The sequence below is a fragment of the Pan paniscus genome, chromosome 9 (genome assembly GCF_029289425.2).
Source record: "Pan paniscus chromosome 9, NHGRI_mPanPan1-v2.0_pri, whole genome shotgun sequence".
NCBI classification, from domain to species: domain Eukaryota; kingdom Metazoa; phylum Chordata; class Mammalia; order Primates; family Hominidae; genus Pan; species Pan paniscus.
Window position 1 is genome coordinate 108,651,404 of NC_073258.2, and position 23,683 is coordinate 108,675,086.

At 44.9% G+C, this 23,683-nt stretch overlaps 1 protein-coding gene and 1 pseudogene across 1 annotated transcript in view; both read left to right on the top strand.

The window, feature by feature from the left end:
• Positions 1–734: 734 nt before the first annotated feature.
• Positions 735–6,052, top strand: LOC100983948 (large ribosomal subunit protein P2-like; annotated as a pseudogene).
• A 15,434-nt stretch (positions 6,053–21,486) lies between these two features.
• Positions 21,487–23,683, top strand: part of RAB39A (RAB39A, member RAS oncogene family) — a 40,245-nt gene continuing 38,048 nt past the window's right edge. The window contains exon 1 of the mRNA XM_003828348.5: positions 21,487–21,899. Coding sequence (XP_003828396.1) covers positions 21,673–21,899 — 227 coding nt within the window. The 5' untranslated portion in view covers positions 21,487–21,672. The remainder of the gene's footprint in view (positions 21,900–23,683) is intronic.

Below are 23,683 nucleotides of genomic sequence, written 5' to 3' on the forward strand. Positions count from 1 at the left end.
CTCCCAAAGTGCTGGGATTACAGGTGTGAGCCACCACGTCTGGCCTCATGCCCTTTATATTGCAACCCATGACTTTTTATATTTTTTATATAAGTGATTATTTATTTATTTTGAGACAGGGTCTCACTCTGTCACTTAGGCTGGAGTGCAGTGGTGCAATTTTAGCTCACTGTAACCTCCACCTCCCAGGCTCAAGCGATCCTCCCACCTCAGCCTCCTGAGTAGCTGGGATTACAGGCACTCACCACCACACTTGACTAATTTTTGTATTTTTAGTAGAGACCGGTTTTCACCATGTTGCCCAGGCTGGTCTCGAACTCCTGAGCTTAAGCAATCCACCTGCCTCAGCCTTTTGAAGTGCTGGGATTACAGACCTGAGCCACGGCACCCAATCTAGGTGATTTTTTATATTCTGTATATAGTTATGGGTTTATGAGTTCAATGGCCAGTTTGAGATGTCTCCGTTGAAATCTCTGTATCTTGGTCTGAACGCTTACTTTGGAATATGTTCTCCATTGTGCAGGGGATTCAGTTGAGATTTCCATCATATTTTGTTACTCTTTAATAAAAATTAAAATTAAAATGACAGGCTATCACTAAACTGCATCATCTGTAAGTTCTCCTACAGCTCTAAAAATTGTATTGTGTGGGTAGGGAGAGGTACAGTTGAAGAGAAGAGCAAAATGCTAACAATGGTGACACTGAGAAGAGAATTTATGTAACTGTGTGGCGTGATGTGGTCAGGTAAGGGTATAGTGTCTGGCCATGATGCATTCCCCATTACTGTCCCCAAAAGCTTTAGAGGACAAGAGGAGCTAGCTGCAAGGGTGACCACACAAGACTTCAAAGAACTAGTGGCCAGATACCATCATTTGAAGAGACCTGAAGAAAGAAAGTGGTTCAGAAAAACAAAAAACCTTTTTTCTTATCAATTTTGAGATCTTTAGGATGTTAGGGAAATACTGTTCAATATATTAAACTCTCAGGAGGACTATAATAGTGAGTTTTTAATAATATACCAGGTCTGTACATTTTTTAATAAAAATAGATGGCATTCTTTTTCAGTAACTCCATGGATGCATTATTGAAGAATGAAGGCTACATTCAGGCTGCCTATTACTAATGAAATGTTGCTTGATAGAAAATATAGTAAGAGCTAAGCCATTTCTTAAGGAATAATCAGAGTCCAAGCATTTAGCTCTGATAAGGTGAATAGATCCCAAACACTCTTTGGTAGACTTCCAATCAGAAATAACTGGTGTCTGAGAAGGTTTAGAATTGGAAGAGAGCCAATTCTTTCTCTATCCTCTCCCTCAATAATATTGATTTTTTAGTATCTTTGTACAGTTAAAATTTCTGAGTGTTTTAGGTTTGGGACCAGAGGAAAATTTCAAAACTTTCACAGTTCCGAAATTCAAACAAAATGGCTTTCTTTAATGATCTTGAAATTCACTGTGATGATTTATACTCTAACCTTTAAGTCATTTAATTTTCAGTGGTGGGAAACATTAGGTAAGGAAAAATTACAGTGATCAATCATCAAGTTAGTCGCCCTCAGCAAAATTGTCCATTTGATAGGAAAAATTGGATGTCATTTATTTAATTTGCCTCTATTTGATGACTAGTGAGGCTGGACTTTTTTTAGTGCTTAACGGCCGTTTATATATTTTTATTTGTGAATAACCTTTTGATAGGTAGAGAGCGTCTTTTGATAAATTAGGTAGCAATTTTCAGTAAGGTAAACACACTGTGTTCTGTCCCCACTATTTTTTAATTTGCACCTTAATGACATGATACTCCTTATAATTGAATAGATTACAGACCCCTAGACATAACACAAAACAAAAACAAACCAACAAAAAACAACCGTCATCTCAAATGTGAATCACTATTAATGTTTCTGCCATCACTGATCTGCTCTCTATTTTCAGACAAGAAATGAATCTAAAAAGTCAATTGGGCAGGGTGTGGTGGCTCACACCTCTAATCCCAGCACTTTGGGAGGCCGAGGCAGGTGGATCACTTGAGGTCAGGAGTTCAAGACCAGCCTGACGAACATGGTGAAACCCCGTCTTTACTAAAAATACTAAAATAAGCCAGGCGTGATGGCACATGCCTGTAACCCCAGCTACTCGGGAGGCTGAGGCAGGAGAATCGGTTGAACCTGGGAGGCGGAGGCTGCAGCGAGCTGAGATCATGCCACTGCACTCCAGCCTGGGCAACAGAGTGAGAGACTCTGTGTCAAACAAACAAACAAACAGACAAACAAAAAGTTAATTGTTCTAAAAATAAATTCTTACCTTTGAAGGACAGACACCAACCAAAGTTTAACTTGCTTATCTATTATGAAAGTTAATTCACTGTGTTACCTACATGTATTTTCCTTTTTCTTTCTTTCTTTTCTTTTCTTTTTTTTTTTTTTTTTTTTTTTTTTTTTTTGAGATGGAATCTCCTTCAATCGCCCAGGCTGGAGTGCAGTGGCACGATCTCAGCTCATTGCAATCTCTGCCTCCCAGGTTCAAGCAATTCTCTTGCCTCAGCCTCCCTAGTAGCTGGGATTACAGGCATGTGCCATCATGCCCGGCTAATTTTTGTATTTTAAGCAGAGATGGGGTTTTACCATGTTGACCAGAATGGTCTCGAATTCCTGACCTCAGGTGATCTGCCTGCCTCAGCCTCCCAAAGTGTTGGGATTACAGGTGTGAGCCACCTCACCCAGCCCTACATGTATTTTCATGTTGAGTGGATGGACACAGGCATTTGGTTTTACCTGATTTAAAATTTTCTCAGGTTAAGTTACTGAAGTCACCCTCCACTATATAAAACTTTGAGGTCTATGTCCTCTGTGTGCTGTAGTGAATCCCAAAGTACCTCCTGAGGAGGGGGTAGGCCCTGCCCAAGGGTGCTCCTTTTGCCTGCCTTTATGCCCTTCTATGCCAACTTTCAAATGAGGTTGTCAATCCTCTCTCCAGCCCAGCTTACTGTTAAAATTTAGGACCCTGCCAGTCGCAGTGGCTCCCGCCTGTAATCCCAACACTTTGGGAGGCCAAGGAGGGTGGATCACTTGAGGTTGGGAGTTTGAGACCAGCCTGGCCAACATGGAGAAACCCCATCTCTACTAAAAAGACAAAAATTAGCTGGGTGTGGTGGTGGGCGCCTGTAATCCCAGCTACCTGGGAGGCTGAAGCATGAGAATCGCTTGAGCCTAGGAGGTGGAGGTTGTAGTGAGCCAAGATTGTGCCACTGCACTCCAGCCTGGGTGATGAGAGTGAGACTCCTTCTCAAAAATAAATAAATAGCTTTTCCTCCCTGACGCCACCGAGGTCGCACGCATGAGGCTTCTCCGCCGCCGCGATGCGCTGTCGCCTCCTACCTGCTGGGTGCCCTCGGGGGTAACTCCTCCCCCAGCGCCAAGGACATCAAGAAGATCTTGGACAGCGTGGGCATCGAGGCGGATTACGACCGGCTCAACAAGGTTATCAGTGAGCTGAATGGAAAAAACATTGAAGACGTCATTGCCTAGAGTATTGGCAAGCTTGCCAGTGTACCTGCCGGTGGGGCTGTGGCCATCTCTGTTGCCCCAGGTTCTGCAGCCCCTGCTGCTGGTTCCGCCCCTGCTGCAGCAGAGGAGAAGAAAGATGAGAAGGAGGAGTCTGAAGAGTCGGACGATGACCTGGGATTTGGCCTCTTTGATTAAATTCCTGCTCCCCTGCAAATAAAGCCTTTTTACACATCAAAAAAATAAAAATAAAAATAAATACATAAATACATAAAAATAAAAATTTAGGACCCTACCTTTAAAAATTAACATTTAGGACCCTACCTTTTTGAGTGCTGGGGTTATACTCCAGGTGCCTGGCATTGAGAATAACATTGAACTCACAATCCTTGCCCAAAGTAAGACAAATAGTATTTATGGAAGTTTGACTGAGTGGTCTATACCCCTAGTGTATGTCAAGATCTATCCCTAGGAAAGACCAAACCAGAAGAGAGCTAGCTAGGCCCCAGCCTCTTATCATCTCTTCTTGCTGAATTATGCTCAGACATGACGCCATTGATCTACACTGAAGGGCATTTACATGAAACTATAAAACTCACTGGCCTCTCAGTTCCTTGATGTCCTCGTCTTCATAGACGTTTTTCATCTACACCACCTGAGGTACTCACTTTCTAGAGTGACATCCTGGAATTGTCCTCACCAGAAATGGTACTACTTCCAAAATCACAAATCTAAGATCTCAACCTCCTTGCTGTCCATCCAGCTCCTTTGCTCAAGTAGTGCAATGCCACAACTCAGTCTCAAAGAGTGCCAATCCATTGACACACTGACACTACCACTTTTTTCCTATCTTCACTTCCTTCCTTTTTTTTTTTTTAGATGGAGTTTCGCTCTCATTGCCCAGGCTGGAGTGCAATGGCTCGATCTCAGCTCACTACAACCTCAACCTCCCAGGTTCAAGCAATTCTCCTGCCTCAGCCTCCCGAGGAGCTGGGATTACAGGCACCTGCCACCATGCCTGGCTAATTTTTTGTATTTTTAGTAGAGACTGGGTTTCTCCATGTTGGTCAGGCTGGTCTTGAACTCCCGACCTCAGGTGATCCGCCTACCTCAGCCTCCCAAAGTGCTGGGATTACAGGCATGAGCCACCGTGCCTGGCCCACTTCCTTCCTTATCCACCTTAGGTACTAATGCCTAAATTTTTTCAGCATTTTTTTTTTTTTTTAAGATAGGGTCGCTCTGTGTCACCCAGGCTAGAGTGCAGTGGTGTGATCACAGCTCACTGCAGCCACAACCTCCTGGGCTCTAGACAATCCTCCCACCTCAGCCTCCTGAGTAGCTGGGACTATAGGCACACACCATCACTCCCAGCTAATTTTTGTATATTTTGTAGAGATGGAGTTTTGCTATGTTGGCCAGGCTGGTCTTGAATTCCTGGACTCAAGCAATCTGCCCACCTCAGCCTCCCAAAGTGCCAGAATTAAAGGTGTGAGCCATAGTGCCTAGCCTTATTTTTTTCATCTTCTAAAAATTACTTTTTTATTTTTAATGTTTGTGGGTACATAGTAGGTGTATATGTTTATAGGGTACATCAGATATTTTGGTATAGGCATACAATGCATAATAATCACATCATGGAAAATTGAGTATCCAACCATCCCCTCAAGCATTTATCCTTTGTGTTATAAACAATCCAATTATACTCTTTTCGTTTTTTTTTGTTGTTGTTGTTGTTGTTTTTTTTTTGAGACAGAGTTTCACCGTTGTTGCCCAGGCTGGAGTGCAATGGCACAATCTCTGCTCACCGCAACCTCTGCCTCCTGTGTTCAAGCGATTCTCGTGCATCAGTCTCACAAGTAGCTGAGATTACAGGCATGCACCACCACGTCCAGCTAATTTTGTATTTTTAGTAGAGACGGGATTTCTCCATGTTGGTCAGGCTGGTCTCGAACTCCCTACCTCAGGTGATCCACCCGCCTCGGCCTCCCAAAGTGCTGGGATTACAGGCGTGAGCCACCGCGCCGGCTCTTTTAGTTATTTTTAAATGTACAATTAAATTGTTATTGACTACAGTCCTTGTGTTGTGTTATCCAATACTGGTCTTATTCATTCTTTCTTACTATTTTTTTTCTTTTTCTTTTTGTTTTGTTTTGTTTTGGAGATGGAATCTTGCTCTGTCACCCAGGCTGGAGGTCAGTGGCATGATCTCTGCTCACTGCAACCTCTGCCTCCCGAGTTCAAGTGATTCTTCTGCCTCAGCCTCCCAAGTAGCTGGGACTATACGCATGCGCCACCACGCCCAGCTAATTTTTGTGTTTTTAGTATAGACAGGGTTTCACCATGTTGGCCAGGTTGGTCTTGAACTCCTGACCTCAAGTGATCTGTCCACCTCAGCCTCCCAAAGTCCTGGGATTACAGGTGTGAGTCACCACACCAGGCCACTATTTTTTTTGGTTTCCATTAACCATCTCCACCTCCCCACCATTGCTGCCCCCTTGCTACCCTTCCAGCCTCTGGTAAACATCCTTCTATTCTCTATCTCCATGACTTCAATTGTTTTGATTTTTAGATCCCGCAAATAAGCGAGAACATGTGATATTTGCCTTTCTGTGTTAAGGCTTCAATTTATAATCACTCATGTAATTTTAAAAATCCAACAGTACTTCTTGCTTTGGCTATAGTTTGATGCAGGGGATGAAATGATGTCACAAGAACCCAGTTTTTTTCCTGGGTTTAAGAGCATTGGGCTGGGCGCGGTGGCTCACGCCTGTAATCCCAGCACCTTGGGTGGCCGAGATGGGCGGATCACGAGGTCAGGAGATCAAGACCATCCTGGCTAACACGGTGAAACCCTGTCTCTACTAAAAATACAAAAAAATTAGCTGGGTGTGGTGGCAGGCGCCTATAGTCCCAGCTACTCGGGAGGCTGAGGCAGGAGAATGGCGTGAACCTGGGAGGCGGAGCTTGCAGTGAGCCGAGATCACGCCACTGCACTCCAGCCTGGGCGACAGAGCAAGACTCTGTCAAAAAAAAAAAAAAAAAAGCAAAAAGCACTGCTTCCTCTAGGTTGGTTCCATTCTCAGGCAGGCTTTCTTCCCACCATGCCAAGGAGGTTGCATTCATTAGCCTCACAACCCTAGACCCAACCACAAAAGAGATTCCCATTTTTAAGAGTTTTTATAAAAGTCCTGAGATTCACTAAGAATCACTAAGAGGATGTGCACGTCATCCCCTCCTTCCCTGTCTTGCCTGAATGGGGATATGATGGCTGATGTTTAAGCAGCAATTCTGAGGTAAAAGCCACTTGTAGAACAGGGCAGAGCAGCAATATAGCCAGAGTCTAGCAATATAGACAGCTGCTCTATTAGTCCTGGCAGGCTCAATTTTATACTTCTTTTTATGTAAAAGAGAAAAAAAATTTCCACCTTGTTTAAGCCACTGTTATTTTTGTTTTTTTCTGTCACTCACAGCCTAATCTAATCCTGATAAATGCCAAGTGCATGTATCAGGATAGATGATGGCATCTTAGGAGCCACATACTGTGTAATAATGTAAGAGCAAACTTTAACAAGTAGAAGATGAAAGAAAGTTTAATGGTGACCAAACCATCTTTTACACCATCTTAATCAATTTTATTCTTTAAGCAATACGTGTGTACGTACCAGGGATGGGAGGGTTGAAATATTTTGAGCTAGGAGTTAATGATTAGATTATTTATATGTTAGAAAGATTCTTCACGTGCTTCGATGGATATTTTGGAAGTGGGCAAGACTGGGGAACTGAGTTTGCAACAATTCTGGCAAGAGACGATAAAGATCAAAATCAGGGCAACAGTGCTGGAGAAGGCAAAAAGGAGACAGATTTGAAAGATATACACGAGGTAGAATTGGCCAAAATGTGGCCAGTCTGAACGACTTCTGAAGTGACAGAGGCAGATAGACCCTATTATAAGAATACAACAGCTGATATTAGAAGTAGCATTCCAGAGAGATGATTTTTTTTAAATGCAGATATCTATGCTGTAGAATTTTTTATTCACTATTTTCATATACAGTTCTCACAAAAGTTCTGAGAGTCACATGCATGTTATGTCTGAATGAATGGGCATAGTTTATTGGAGTGTAGATATATTTAAATCACTATTACATGTCAGTTATCATTTGGATCAGTTCTTCCTCTTGTAGCAAGAAAGATAGCTTCAATCTACTGCCTCAGGCATGCAACTGAACTGTAACTTTATCTTTCTACAACTCAACTTTGTCTTTACCTAGAGCCTCCATTCCACTTGATGATAAGTGGTTATAGTTATTTAAGACATTTCGCTATTTAAGACATTTTTTCCAGTCATTATAGATTTAAACTCTGTCAATTCAAGATATTTCCAAATTCAGGTCATTTAAACACCTGGATGTTTGTATGAGCTCATTGTGTAGCTGCACCAGACCAATCTGGTTCAACCACTTGTTTTTTTGTTTTGTTTTGTTTTGTTTTGTTTTTGAGACAGCGTTTTGCTCTTGTTGTCCAGGCTGGAGTGCAATGGCACAATCTCGGCTCACTGTAGCCTCTGACTCCCAGGTTCAAGCAATTCTCCTGCCTCGGCCTCCCGAGTAGCTGGGATTACAGGCGCCCGCCACCATCCTCTGCTAATTGTATTTTTTGTATTTTTAGTAGAGACAGGGTTTCATCATGTTGGCCAGTCTAGTCTCAAACTCCTGGTCTCAGGTAATCCACCCACCTTGGCCTCCCAAAGTGCTGGGATTACAGGCATGAGCCACTGTGCCCTGCCCTTTTTTTAAAGTATTATTATTATTTTTTGAGACAGTCTCACTCTGTCACCCAGGCTGGAATGCAGTGGCAGGATCTCGGCTCACAGCAACCTCTGCCTCCTGGGTTCAAGTGATTCTCCCACCTCAGACCCCCAAGTAGGTGGGACCTCAGGAACCCACACCACAGCTGGCTAATTTTTTGTATTTTTAGTAGAGACAGGGTTTCTCCATGTTGCCCAGGCTGGTCTCCAACTCCTGGGCTCAAGGAATCCGCCCACCTCAACCTCCCAAAGTTCTGGGATTACAGGTGTTAGCCACCCTGCCAGGTCTGGTTCAAAGTTGTGGTTGTTTTTCAGTTGCCGTGGACCCTCACATCACTATAACCTGAGCATGCCCAGATGAACAAAGCATGCAACCACATGGAGAACCTAAGTGCTCAGACCAAGGAGCAGGGACTGAATTAAGAATTGGAAACCACATGGCAGGATCCAATCAGATCAAGCCCTGGTGTCACCCTATGGCAGGATCTAGTCAGTTCATGCCTCCCAGCATCACCTTATTGCCATATTCAGTCAGATCCCACGTCCTTACCTTATGCCTGTAAAACCTGTCCCAGCCCCCAGCCTGGAGAGGCACTGCTTTGGGAGCTATCCCCAGTGTTTTCCTTACTTGTTGCAAGTAAGAAAATCCCCTTGCTCAATCCTCCTTGGTTGTGGTCATTGGGCTATCACTTGCCAAGCATCCAAACTCACCTATTGTGGGGGTAACAACTGGATTGGAGATAGGGAGTGAAATTGACCATTGGTCCAATTGAGAGATGACAAAGGCCTTCACTAACGCAATAGCCATAGGGTCTTTTTTTTTTTTTTTTTTTTTAAAGGGAAGGTCTTATTATGATGCCCAGGTTGGTCTCAAGCTGTCCTCCCTCCTTGGCCTCTCAAAGTGCTGGGATTACAGGCATGACCCACCATGCCCATCCTGGGTCTTATGTTTTAAGTATAGAGGAGTATATAGAGAAAATACTACCACCTAGATGCCCCTCACTGCAAATACGACAAAATAAAATAATGGCTACACCAGTTAGAAAATTATTATTACATTTTTAAAATGTAAATTGACTTCTGATTCACTTTACCCCTTCTGATTCACTTCTGATAGCCTGTCCTATTCAGAAAATAATTGTGAAGGCATAAATGGTGATATTTTAAAGTATTAAGAATGGCATGGCCAGGCATGGATTCTTATAGGAACCACGCTATAGGATTATAGGGTGGTTCACACCTATAATCCCAGCACTTTGGGAGGCCGAGGTGATACAGGAGGGGGCAGGGAAGTGCTGGGTAGAGAAAGGCGGGGTCCCTGGCAAGGGCTCCACCCTGGGGCCTGTGCCTACAGACCTAACTGAGAACAGGTACTCCTGTTTCCATGCCCAGATGTTGAATTTTCCAAGACCACTCTGGCCCACCATGCCCCTCATCCTTTGCCCATAAAAACCCAAGACCATAGCAGGCACACACACAAGGGGCTGGATGTCGAGAGGAGCAGAAGAGCAGAAGAACACACCAACAGACACCAGCAGACACTGACAGGCCATAGACAACAGGACAACGTGGAATTCGGTCAGGCGTGGTTCTTGAAGAGCCCAGCCGCTAGGTGGCGCAACTCCAGGGGAAGACCACCTTCCCACTCCATCTGGCTCCACATCCATCTCACTGAGAGCTACTTCCCCCACTCAATAAAACCTTGCACCCATCCTCCAAGCCCACATGTGATCCGATTTTTCCAGTACACTAGGGCAAGAAGCCGGGATACAGAAAGCCCTTGTGATAAGACAGAGAGTCTAATTGAGCTGCTTAACACAAGCCAACTGCAGAGAGCAAAACTGCAAGAGCACACTGTAACACAGGCCCACTGGGGCTTCAGGAGCTGTAAACACTTAACCCAAGATGCTGCTGTGGGGTCGGAGCCCAAAAACATTCCCCAGTACCTGCATCCTCTACATGCTCCCCCTAGAGGTTTGAGCAGCCGAGGACTGAAGAAGCAAACCACATCCCTGTTGCATGCCCTGTGAGGGGGATAAGGGAACTCCTCCAGTTTCAGAGGCAGGCGGATCGCTCGAGCCCAGGAATTTGAGACTAGCCTGGGCAACATGGTGACATCCTGTCTGTATCAAAAATACAAAAAAATTAGCCAGGCATGGTGGTGTGTACTTGTGATCCCAGCTACTCAGGAGGCTGAGGTGGGAGAATCATCCGAGCCTGGGGAGGTCGAGGCTGCAGTGAGCCATGATCTCACCACTGCACTCTAGCCTGTGCCACAGAGTGAGACCCCATCTCAAAACAACAACAACAACAACAACAACAACAACAAAGAATGGCATGAACATATATTCCAACATCATGACATCTAATTTTATGAAATTACATATCAGTTCACTCTATCCATAAACTCTGGAAAATTTTCCTTCTCAAGCCATCCCATTAGATAGATGAGACTAGCTGATCAGTTCAAATCACAACTTTGGTTCCAGTTTAGTCAGCCCTGGATTGTGAGAATAGAGGGATTAAGGATAGTGAGGATATTAATCACTCCGTATGGACCCTCAATAGTCTAGCTCATGATTCTCAGGTAGAGCCACTAGGAAAATATCCAGTTCTGACATCAAATATATTATCAAAAGTAACCATTCATAGAAAAAAAGTTATAAAACATTCAGTTCATAAACAGTGTACAAAATTGTAGCTGATAACAACACCCATTCTTCACTTTCCATAAATCAGACGTTTTCATTTTATTTTATTTTATTTTATTTTTTGGGTGCGGGGACAGAGTCTTTCTCTGTCACCCAGGCTGGAGTGCAGTGGCACAATCTCGGCTCACTGCAAACTCTGCCTTCTGGGTTCAAGTGAGTTTTGTGCCTCAGCCTCCCAAGTAGCTGGGACTATAGGTGCACACAACCAGGCACAGCTAATTTTTGTATTTTTAGCAAAGGTGCGGTTTTGTCATGTTGGCCAGGCTGGTCTTGAACTTCTGGCTTCAAATGATCCACCTGCCTCAGCCTCCTAAAGTGCTGGGATTACAGGCCTAAGCCACCGCACCCCAACCTAAATTTTTTTTCTTTAATTCTCATCCAAAATCTTCAATCTTCATGTCCAAAATAAAATATTATTATCTTTTTTATTTAAAGGTCAGTTATCCTGATTTTGTCTTCTAGAAGGAAACTTATGGATACTTTAAATTTATTTTCAACAAATATTTATTGTCTACTATATTCCAGATGGATACATTTGTGAATAAAACAAACCAAAATAAAAATTAGACTCATGGAGCTCACAGTATCTTGGCGGAGGCAGACAGTGAACAAAATTAATAAATAAAATACATATTACATTACATGATGACAAGTGCTAAGGACAAAAATAAAGCATAGAAGGGCATGAAGGTGCAATTTTTTTTTTTTTTGAGACGGAGTTTCACTCTTGTTGCCCAGGCTGGAATGCAGTGACGCCATCTCGGCTCACTGCAACCTCCACCTCCCAGGTTCAAGCAATTCTCCTGCCTCAGCCTCTGAATTAGCTGGGATTACAGGTGCATGCCACCACACCCAGCTAATTTTGTATTTTTAGTATAGACGGGGTTTCCCTATGTTGGCCAGGCTGGTCTCGAACTCCTGACCTTAGATGATCCGCCCACCTGGGCCTCCCAAAGTTCTGGGATTACAGGCATGAGCCACCATGCTCGGCCATAAAGGTGCAATTTTACATAGAGTAGGAAGGGAAGGCTTCATGGAGATATTTGAGTGTAGGGTAAATGAGGTAAGGGAGCAAGCCATGTGAAGATGAAGGGGAGGAGCTGCTCCACAGGGAACAGCAACTGCAAAGGCTCAGAGGTGGCAGCCTTCCTAGATGCTTGAGGACTATCAAGGAAGCCAGTATGGTTATTGAGGAGACACTAAAGGGAAGGTAGAAGATGAGACTCAAGAGGTAATGAGTGTCAGCAATCACAGAGCACATGGAGAATTTCAGAACATTTTAAGGGAATCTCAGAACCAGAAGATGCATTCGAGATCATCTAGCTCACTGGGTTTTGACATTTGTTTACTTTGATCCAAAATAAATACATTTTATTTCTTGACGTGGCACACACACATGTGTACATACATACACACACGTTCACACATACACACATAGTAATGAAACAAAAATTTTATGAAACAGGCCAGGTGCAGTGGCTTATGCTTGTAATCCCAGCACTTTGAGAGGCTGAGTCAGGAGAATTGCTTGAAGCCAGGAGTTGAGACAAGACTGCACACAAAGGTAGACCCTGTCTCTACAAAAAATAATAATAATAAGCCAGGCTCAGCAGCGTGCATCTATAGTCCCAGCTACTTGGGAGGTTGAGGTGGGAAGAGCACTTGAACCCAGGAGTTCAAGGCTGCAGTGAGCTGTGATCACGCCACTGCACTCCTGCCTGGGCAACAGACAAAGGCTCTGTCTCAAACAAACAAACAAAATCTATGAAACATATTTATCATGATGTATGATACACCCTGACATTTTGTTTTGAATTCTGGTGGTTACTCACCAAATTGACTTTACAATTCCCCTCTGTTATTTTTGGTTTTTTGTTTGATTTTGTGGGCTTGCTTTCTTTCTTTTTGCAGAATTTTGCTCTTGTTGCCCAGGCTGGAGTGCAATGGCGCAATCTTGGCTCACCACAACCTCTGCCTCCCGGGTTCAAGCGATTCTCCTGCCTCAGCCTCCCAAGTAGCTGGGATTACAGGCGCACACCACCACGGCTGGCTAATTTTGTATTTTGGGGGGTTTCTTTAGCTTTCAGAAAGCATAGCAGAAATAAACAACCCTCATTTTGAAAAACACTCAACTCTTTCAGTTGTAGCTCAATCTTTTTAGTTTCCAGATGAGGAAACAGAGACCCAGAGACAGCAAGTGATTTGTCAAAATTTTCCCAAAGGTAGTAGCAATGCTGGGACAAGAACCCAGGTCTCCCGACTTCTGGTCCAGGGCTTTGTACAGCAAAAAGAAGCCAGATCCTCCTCTCCAGCACTTCTCATGCTTCATTTTAGTTTTTGAGTTTTTATTTGTTTGTTTGGTTTTGTTTTTGTCTTTTGTTTTTTGGTTTGTTGTTTTTTTTTTTTTTTTTTTTTTTTGAGACAGAGTCTCACTCTGTCTCTCAGGCTGGAGCATAGTGGCGCGATCTCGGCTCACTGCAACCTCCGCCTCCTGGGTTCAAGCAATTCTCCTGCCTCAGCCTCTGGAGTAGCTGGGACTACAGGTACGTGCCACGACACCCGGCTAATTTTTTTGGATTTTTAGTAGAGACGGGATTTCACCGTGTTAGCCAGGGTGGTCTCGATCTCCTGACCTCGTGATCTGCCCACCTTGGCCTCCCAAAGTGCTGGGATTATAGGCGTGAGCCACCTGCCCGGCCTGGGGTTTTCGTTTGTTTGTTTTTATTTTTTTGTCTATTTTGTTTTTGTTTTTGTCTTTGAAACAGGATCTTGTCCTGTCACTCAGGTTGGAGTGCAGTTGTACAATCACGGCTCACTACAATCTCAGTCTCCCAGGCTCAAGTGATCATCTGCCTCAGCCTCCAGAGTAGTAGGAACTATGGGCTTGCACTACCATGCCTGGCTAATTTTTTTTTAAGGTTTTTTTTTTTTTGAGACAGAGTCTTGCTCTGCCACTCAGGCTGGAGTGCAGTGGAATAATCTTGGCTCACTGCAACCTCTGCCTCCTGGGTTCAAGCAATTCTCATGCCTCAGCCTCCCAAGTGGCTGGGATTGCAGGTGCCTGCCACCACACTCAGCTAATTTTTGTATTTTAGTTAGAGACAGGGTTTCACCATGTTGACCAGGCTGGTCTTGAACTCCTGATCTCAAGTGATCCACCCACCTTGGCCTCCCAAAGTGCTGAGATTATAGATGTGAGCCACTGCGCCCAGCCTTTTTTAGGTTTTTATGGAGACGATGTCTCACTTTGTTGCCCAGGCTGGTCTCAAACTCCTGTGCTCAAGCAATCCTCCTGCCTTGGCCCACCAGAGTGTTGGGATTACAAGCATGAGCCACCACACCCAGCCATTTTCAGTTTCTTCTTAAAAAAACATATTAAAGCAGAATTTCCTGAGTAATAGCTTAACTAGCTTTCTTAAATGTGCCCTACTTGCCTTATTTTTTAAGCTTAAACTTTTATAAACACAAATATAACATAATATTTTTAATTAAAATATTAAATTATTTATACCCAGCATGCATAATACAAATATACTTAAAACCGAATTCTTCCATGGATTATTCAAAGGCACATTTTCATAATCATAACATTAATCAAATGAGTCATCATAAATCTCATGAGGTTGTGTGCAGACGGCACATATAAAAGTTCAAGGTCATACACAACTATGGTTAACATACTTCATTTCAACTCAATGGGCAGTTAAATAACATCTACTGGCCAGGCGTGGTGTCTCATGCCTATAATCCCAACACTTTGGGAAGCCAAGGTGCGAGGATCACTTGAGGCCAGGCATTTGAGACCAGCCTGGGCAACATAGGAGACCCTATCCCTACAAAAAAATTTTTTTAATTAGCTAGGCATGGTGATGCACACATATGGTCCCAGCTACTCAGGAGGCTGAGACGTAAGGATTGCTTGAACCCAAGAAGTTGAGGTTGGACTGAGCCATGATTGTGCCACTGCGCTCCAGCCTGGGAGACAAAGTGAGATCCTGTCTCAAAAAAATAAAAAATTTTAAAAAAAGAACATCTACTATGTGCTAATTGTGCATGTTGGGAAAATAACTATCAATTAATAAGTCCTTCTGGACTTCAGGAACTTACAATCTAGTAAGAGAGATAGTCAAGCCAATAGCCATAATTCAATATGAGAAGATATATGAGATATATATGAGAAGATATATATATGATATCTCAGATATCAAAGAAGTACAGAGTACTCGTTCCTTAACTACTATAGGAACACAGATGAGGGTTAAGTTAATTTTCCTTAGGGGTAGAGATGGTTCAGAAAGACTAAAAAGAGGAGAAAATATTTGTTCTGGGCCTTAAAAGATGAGTAGAAATTTGCTGACCAGGTGAATAGTGAAACAGGTATAAGGAGAGGAGAGAATAGTATGAATAAAAAGAAAAAGTATAGCATGAAAAGCATGTCACATAGAAGAATCATCTGACTAGACTGTGGATGCCCTCTTATGTGGATGCCCTCTTATGGGTCAGACGTGACATGATTAGGTATTTAGACTTTATTCTAGAGCAAATGAGGAATCATCAAAGATCTTTAATAAAGTAATTCTGGAAGCAAAGTAGAAACTAAACATGAGGCTGTTATGGGTTGAATTGAGTCCCCTAAAAAAGATATGTTGAAGTCCTAGGCCCCAGTACCTCAGAATGTGACCTTATTTGGGGCCAGGCACAGTGGCTCACGCCTGTAATCCCAGCACTTTTGGAGGCCGAGGTGGGCAGATCACTTGAGGTCAGAAGTTTGATATCAGCCTGGCCAACATGGCAAAACCCCATCTCTACAAAAATACAAAAATTAGCTGGGGGTGGTGGTGCATGCCTGTAATTCCAGCTACTGGGGAGGCTGAGACAGGAGAATCACTTGGACCTGGGAGGCAGAGGTTGCAGTGAGCTGAGATCATGCCACTGCATTCCAACCTGGGTGCCTGGGTGACAGAGTGAGACCCTGTCTCAAAAAAAAAAAAAAAAAAAAGAGAATGTGACCTTATTTGGAAACAGTCTTCACAGATGAAGTCAAGTAGTTAAGATAAGGTTATTAGGGTGGGCCATAATCCAATATAATTGATGTCCTTATAAAAAGGGGACATTTGGACACAGACACAGACATGCTCAGAGGGAAGACTGCATGAAGAGACTAGGAAAATGCCATTTGGAGGTAGAGGATTGAGTGATACATCTACAAGCCAAGTGTTGCGAAGATTGCCAGCAAACCACCAGAAGCCAGGCAAGGGGCATGGAACAGATATCCTCCTTCACAGCCCTCACAAAGAACCAACCCCGCTGACACCTGGATTTTGGACATCTAGCCTCCCAAACTGTGAGACAATAAATGTCTGCTATTTTAAGCTGCTCTGTTTGTGGCTTTGTTATATACTTTGTTATGGGAGCCCTAGGAACTAATATAGAGGCTACTAAACAGTGCAGTCTAAAGCGATGAGAGATTGAACAAAAAACACTGACAGTGGGGAGTTGAGAAAAAGTCACAAATATGAAAAATATCACTGAGGTAAAAGCAGCAATGTTTAGTGATTGGCTGAATACGGCAAAGGAGAAAAAGGAGTCCAAGATGGATGAAGCTCTTATTCTACCTTAATCCATCAATGTGGTGTAAAAACTATCTTGGTGTCCTCATTAGATTGTTCTTGAGGCCAGGGACCTTATAAAAATTCCCATGCTTTTTCCCCTGGCTAAATTTAAAACTTTCTTTGGACTGGAGTCCTCAGTTTTCATTCTATTGGCTTATAACTTCCTTCTCCTTCCCCTTCCCCTCGTCCTCCTCCTCCTCTTCCTCCTCCTCCTCCTTCTTCTTCCTCTTCTTCTTCTTCTTCCTCCTCTTCCTCCTCCTCCTCTTCTTCTTCTTCTTCTTCTTCTTCTACTTCCTCTTCTTCCTCTTCTTCTTTTTTTCTTCTGCTTTTTTAATAGAGATTGAGGTCTCACTATGTTGCCTAGGCTGGTCTCAAACTCCTGGGCTCAAGTGATCTTCCTACCTCAGCCTCTGAAAGTTCTAAGATTACAGGCACGAGCCACCACACCTGGCCATTATAGCTATATTCCGCTCCTTCTACCCAGTCCCTTTAAGAGGTTTCAGTTGACCTGCCAGCTTTCCTTTCCATTTTATTAGTTTTGCCTTGGATGCTATCTATGAAATTATCTTTAGCTCTACACTCATCCACCTTTATTCCATTCCATCTCTCTGCTATACACAACAAAAACCCCCACCCTCCAGCTCAGATTCAGTACAAGCCCTCACTTGTCTAGGGAGCTAGCATAGATACTAAAAGCCATTAACCAACCTATAAAATATAGCAAAAGAAGACATGGCAAGAAAGCTACTAAGTTCATTTTCTGACATTCTAGAAAATAAATTTTTGATCCAAAGAGAAGCCATTGATCCACCCTTTCTCTAGGACTGCAAATATTCCATATATCCCATCAAAATAGATTGACCTACTGCATATGCCTGTCCCACTGTATCTCTTTGGTACAAACACCTGTTCCAAACTGAGACAACTAGGTTGTCTTTACAGAGAAGTGAAAATAAGTGTCTGTGTGTGTCTAGATACCTAACAGGAAACTGCAGCAGCTAGTCTTCCACATGGACTAAGCAGCAGAGAAAGTGGGCCTGCAGAAAGTCAAGAATTAGCAGATGTCAGAAGGAAGTGGAGATGAAAGAGACAGAGAGACATTCTCCCTTTTTTTGAGACAGAGTCTTGCTCTGTCACTCAGGCTGGAGTGCAGTGGCACGATCTCTGCTCACTGCAACCTCCGCCACCCGGGTTCAAGCAATTCTCCTGTCTCAGCCTCCCAAGTAGCTGGGACTACAGGAGCATGCCACTGCACCCAGCTTATTTTTGTATTTTTAGTAGAGGCAGGGATTCACCATATTGGTCAGGCTGGTCTCGAACTCCTGACCTCAGGTGATCCACCTGTCTTGGCCTCCCAAAGTGCTGGGATTAGACGTGAGCCACTGCGCCCGACAGCAGCTTTCTCTTTCCCGGTTCAAATACCTTTCTGATGCCAACATCATTCCTGCCTGCGGATTCTGTAAAAACACTCTATATCTTTAGAATAAGTGCTCTCATCTTTTAATATCACCCTAACTGAAGTTTTTTTCAAAGAATCCTAACCAACACAGATACGTAGAGTCTGAAATGCATATCCAATATCTAAGAGGAGTAGTTGGAAATGCGGGTCCTGAATACAGAGCAGAGATTGGGGGAAGACATTTGATATGGGTAAGGGGGTAACTGAAGTCACTGGAGTACATGAGGTTGCCAGAAAAAGCCCAAAGTGAAGGTAAAAGTGGGGAGAGGGAAAAGAGATGAAGGAAGGATCTCTTAAGATCTTCAGTATTGAAGAAATGAATCATAGAAAGAGGAATCATTGAAGAAGGTTAAAAAGAACAGAAAATTAGGAGAGAATGCTTTTGTGGAAGCCAAGGAATAAGGGTGTTCAGGTTGTGCTTACAGAAAATTCAGTCATGGCCAGGCGCAGTGGCTCATGCCTGTAATCCCAGCACTTTGGGAGGCCAAGGGGGGTGGATCACTTGAGGTCAGGAGTTCGAGATCAGTCTAGCCAACATGGTGAAACCTTGTCTCTACTAAAAATACAAAGATTAGCTGGGTGTGGTGGCGCACGCCTGTAGTCCCAGCTACTCAGGAGGCTGAGACAGGAGAATCGCTTGAACCCAGGAGGCGGAGGCTGCAGTGAGCCAAGATCGCGACAGAGCGAGACTTCGTCTCAAAAAAAAAAAAAAGGAGAATGACAACTAAAACTAGATGACAGTGCAGTGGGGTGGTGGTGAGGATGGTGGGGGTGGGGGCTTGGATTTAATAATTAGGATGTCCCTGACAGCCTTATCAAAAGCAGTGGTATATTAGGCACAGAGAGTATGTCAGGGGTATATAAGCCTCCTTGAAGACTAACTGGTAGATGAGAAATGATAATAGATCATCATTTCTGATATTTGAAAAGGAGAATGATGGAGGAGTCAACAATCTGAAGGGGAGGCGTAATGAAGAGGTGTTTTGCTTAGTTTTAGAATTGTAGATAATTGAGCATGTTTATAGGCTGAGGAGCAGAAGCCACTGGAGAAGGGGAGATTCAAGGTATAAAAGGTATGAAATAAAAGTCAACTGTTGGGAAAAGCCCCAAAAAGATAAGTGAAAGGGGATTAAACACAGCCAACACCAATTCCTCCAAAACAGCAAAGGAAATAGGGATGAATATCGATATCAGAACTCGGGATGTGCACAAGAAAAAAGTGGAATTGTTGAAAATTTTGTTTTGGTAAACACACACTTTTTTTTTTGAGACGGAGTTTTGCTCTTGTTGCCCAGGCTGGAGTGCAATGGCACAATCTCGGCTCACTGCAGCCTCCACTTCCCGAGTTCAAGCGATTATCCTGCCTCAGCCTCCCAAGTACCTGGGGTTACAGGCATGTGCCACCATGCTTGGCTAATTTTTGTAGCTTTTTTTTTTTTTTTTTTTTTGAGACGAGGAGTCTTGCTTTGTCGTCCAGGCTGGAGTGCAGTGGCACCATCTCAGCTCACTGCAACCTCTGCCCCCCAGGTTCAAGCGATTCTCCTGCCTCAGCCTCCCGAGTAGCTGGGATTACAGGCGCCTGCCACCGTGCGTGGCTAATTTTTGTATTTTTAGTAGAGAGGAGGTTTCACCATCTTGGCCAGGCTGGTCTTGAACTCCTGACCTTGTGATCCACACACCTCGGCCTCCCAAAGTGCTGGGATTACAGGCATGAACTACTGCACCCGGCCATTTTTGTAGTTTTAATAAAGACGAAGTTTCGCCATGTTGGCCAGGCTGGTCTCGAACTCCTGACCTCAGGCGATCTGCCCACCTCGTCCTCCCAAAGTGCTGGGATTACAGGCATGAGCCACTGCGACCGGCCTAAACACACACTTTTATTTATTTATTTATTTTCTTTGAGATGGAGTTTCGCTCTTGTTGCCCAGGCTGGAGTGCAACGGCACGATCTCAGCTCATCACAACCTCTGCCTCCCGGGTTCAAGCAATTCTCCTGCCTCAGCCTCCCGAGTGGCTGAGATTACAGGCATGCACCACTACGCCCGGCTAATTTTGTATTTTTAGTAGAGACGGGGTTTCTCCATGTTGAGGCTGGTCTCGAACTCCTGACTCAGGTGATCCACCCGCCTCAGCCTCCCAAAGTGCTAGGATTACAGGCGTGAGCCACCGCGCCCGGCCTAACACACACTTTTAAACTGTTTAACTTTTTAAAGATAAACCTTGACGTCACTATTACTCAATTTAAGGAAAGGCACAAGAAAGTAGTAAGATCTCACCAGAATTTAAGTTCTGCTTTGTTTACTTACATCATTAATCAGACATGAGCTAAGAGACCACCTGTTCGCTTTTTTCTGACTTAAACAATGGAGACCAAGGAGAGCTGAAAATTTCATGAGCTTCTCAACATTTCCCCGGCTTTTTTTTTTTTTTTTTTTTTTTTTGCCACTGTCCCCAGGGTTGGAGGGCCCCAGAGGGTATGGGGATGATACTTCGTGTTTCTCACTCTTCTGTGGTACTCATAGCAGTGAAGAACAGACAGTGGCAGCACGCAGCAACAGCCAGAGCCCTTGGTAGAAGCACCCAGAACTGGCTGTGCAAATTTATTTCAATCCTGCCCAAAACTCCTTCACCTTAAAATGCCTTGGTGGTGGCTCTCATCAAGACAAGAAAGCAGGGTGTGGTGGCTCACACCTGTAATCCCAGCACTGGGAGGCTGAGCCTGGAGGATCACTTGAGGTCAGGAGTTCGAGACCAGCCTGGGCAACACAGCAAGACCCCATCTCTACAAAAAGTTAGAAAATTAGCGGGATGTGGTGGCACCCGCCTGTAGTCCCAGCTACTCAGGAGGCTGAGGTGGATGGATCGCTTGAACCCAGGAGTTTGAGACCAGCCTAAGCAACATAGCGAGACCACATCTCTAAAAAAAAAATTTTTTTTTAACCCAGAAGAAAATTAGCCAGGTGTGATGGCTCACACCCGTGGTCCCCGCTGCTTGGGAGGCTGAGGTGGGCAGATCGCTTGAGGCTGCAATGAGCCGAGATCTCACCACATCAATCCAGCCTGGGGGACAAAAAAAAAAGAGGAAGCAAAGCAATGACCCAAGTTATGGCCTCAGGGACTTCCAAAATCAGAGCCCTAATCTGACCAACCCGCCCTTACGCCCGTAAGAAAACGACTCTCACTTTTCATTGGCTGACCCTCCCGGAGTTGAGACCTTGCTTCATTTTCCTTGGTTGTTGCTGCTATCACGTCTTCCCGCCACGCCCACTTTCCTGCCGGCGCCCAGTGAGCGTTGAGGGAGAGTGATTTGCAGCCGGTCAGGGGCGGGAGTTCGCGGCAGCAAACCTGCTTCCCCCTCCCACGCGCCACCGCCCCCGCCCCGCCCCCGTCCCGAGGCCCCGCCCCTAGCCGGGCCTGGCCCCGCCTCTCTCTCCCGAGAGGGCGGGCACCAGGCGGCGGCCGCAGCCGCAGGAATATGCTGGAAGGCGGCGGGCGGGCGCCCGCGAGGTGCTGAAAGGACAGTTCCCGCCGCCGAACTTAGCCCGCGGGTGGGGCGGCCCGGGAGCCAGCGGGGCACGTGAGCGATGGAGACCATCTGGATCTACCAGTTCCGCCTCATCGTGATCGGGGACTCCACCGTGGGCAAGTCCTGCCTCCTGCACCGCTTCACCCAGGGCCGCTTCCCCGGGCTGCGCTCCCCCGCCTGCGACCCCACCGTCGGCGTGGACTTCTTCTCCCGCCTGCTGGAGATCGAGCCGGGCAAGAGGATCAAGCTACAGCTCTGGGACACGGCGGGACAGGAGCGGTTCAGGTAGGGACCCCGGGGACCTTGGGCACCGCGCCGCCCCCTCAGCCCGCCCGGACGCCCCTTCCCCAGGCGTCCGCCCCGCCGGCCCTGGTCGGGAGAGGCTCTGGCCCTTCCCTCTCGAAAGTGCAAACACTCCATTCTCGCTTCCCCTTTGCCCCTCCTCTTCCAGGGACGACTTCCTCCTCCGCAATTTCTCACTTCTTTCTTTGGCGCCCATTTCCTGCGCCCCCTTTCCATCTTTCCTTTCCCGCCTGAACCGGGGTCGTCCTCGCCGCCCCCTCTTCCCCAACTCTTTCAGCCCCTGTGGGTATTTTTATCCCCTCCGGCTCCCTGGCTGCCTTCTCCCCAAACTCGGCTTCCCTGGCTGCGCACAGCATGACCCGACCACCCTCCTCCAAGCAGGCGCCCCTTTTCCTGCCCTAACCCAGCGGCTCCCACGCTGTGTGGCCGGGGAGAACCGCGAGGGAGGGTTCCCAGATTCGTGATGGATCCTTTAGCTTCCCAGCAAGGAGCGCTCCAACCCAGGTTCCTGCATGAGCTCACTGGGCATGGTTCACAGAGAGGTGGATGCGGTAATGGTTTGGGCACCTCACAGCACTGAATGTGGTCATCAGAAATACTGGGTCATGACCCGTGGGAATGGGTCTTGTAGGTTAACTAGATGCAACATCAGGGACACTGGCACAGCTGAGGGTGTGTGTGTGTGTGTGTGTGTGTGTGTGAAGGGTTGAGTTGTCTTTAGAAGTTTGTCATGTTTGGTGGGAAAAAGACATATATTGAGATTCGCCAGGAACTTTAATTTTGCTTATGATCAGTACTTAACGTTCCAGGGTGATAATATTTCTAAAGACAGAAGGAGGGATCCAAATGAATAGTCTCCTCCTAAATATCCGCTGGGGACATGAAGGGTTTCACAAAGGCGACTTGTGTAAATAAAAAGTAAATGAAATTATATGCATTTCCTGAATATTTGAGATGGAAGCAGGTTTAAAGCAAATTTTAAATGTCTAGGATTCAAAGGCACTTCGTTTTAGAGGAAGATGGTGAAACTGATGTATTGTACTGTTTTGTTTCTTAAAGACTGCATTATCCATTGGAACTCATTTAAGGAAGCATTTTGCGTTAGTCAGCAAGTACTCTGCTTGTGAAATGCAGTGTTCCATGAGGGGACTTCCCAAACATGGCTTCCCCTCGCCCCCAGCCAGCATCACTGCGAATGAGATCAGCCTACATCTGTGAGAATGGTCCAACATTCAAAGTTTTGGCTTCCGTTCCTAGCAATGATGCTGATTCATAGAGATAATGAGTGAACTGCTTAGCTTGCTTATACCTTAGTTTTCGTGTGTGTGAAGTGGAAAGATGGTAAGGCCAGCCCTTCAGAGAGGTGTTAAAAGATTATTGATTGGATTTGTACAACACTTAGAATTCCATGAAAAATGTTTTTCCTTTTCAAGAAGCCTCCTTTTATTAAAATAATTTTTCAAACGTTTGATTCCTCATCTGTAAAATGAAAGTCGTCGTGATCTCTAACATTCCTTCCAGTTTTACCATTCTAAGTTGATTGCAAATTCCTTCACATGTGATCTCAATCAGAGGTAAACTTTGCGATATATCAGGCTCAGAAAAAAAGCATTTGCTGTTAGCTCTTGACCCCCCCTCTGAAGTGAATACAATAAAAACCTTTATGTCTTAAACTTCTAACAGCTACTTTGAGTTGCAACTACAAGACACATGGGTAATAAAATCTTATTGTGTTTAATTAGTTCCTTAAAAGTAGCTCAACTTGG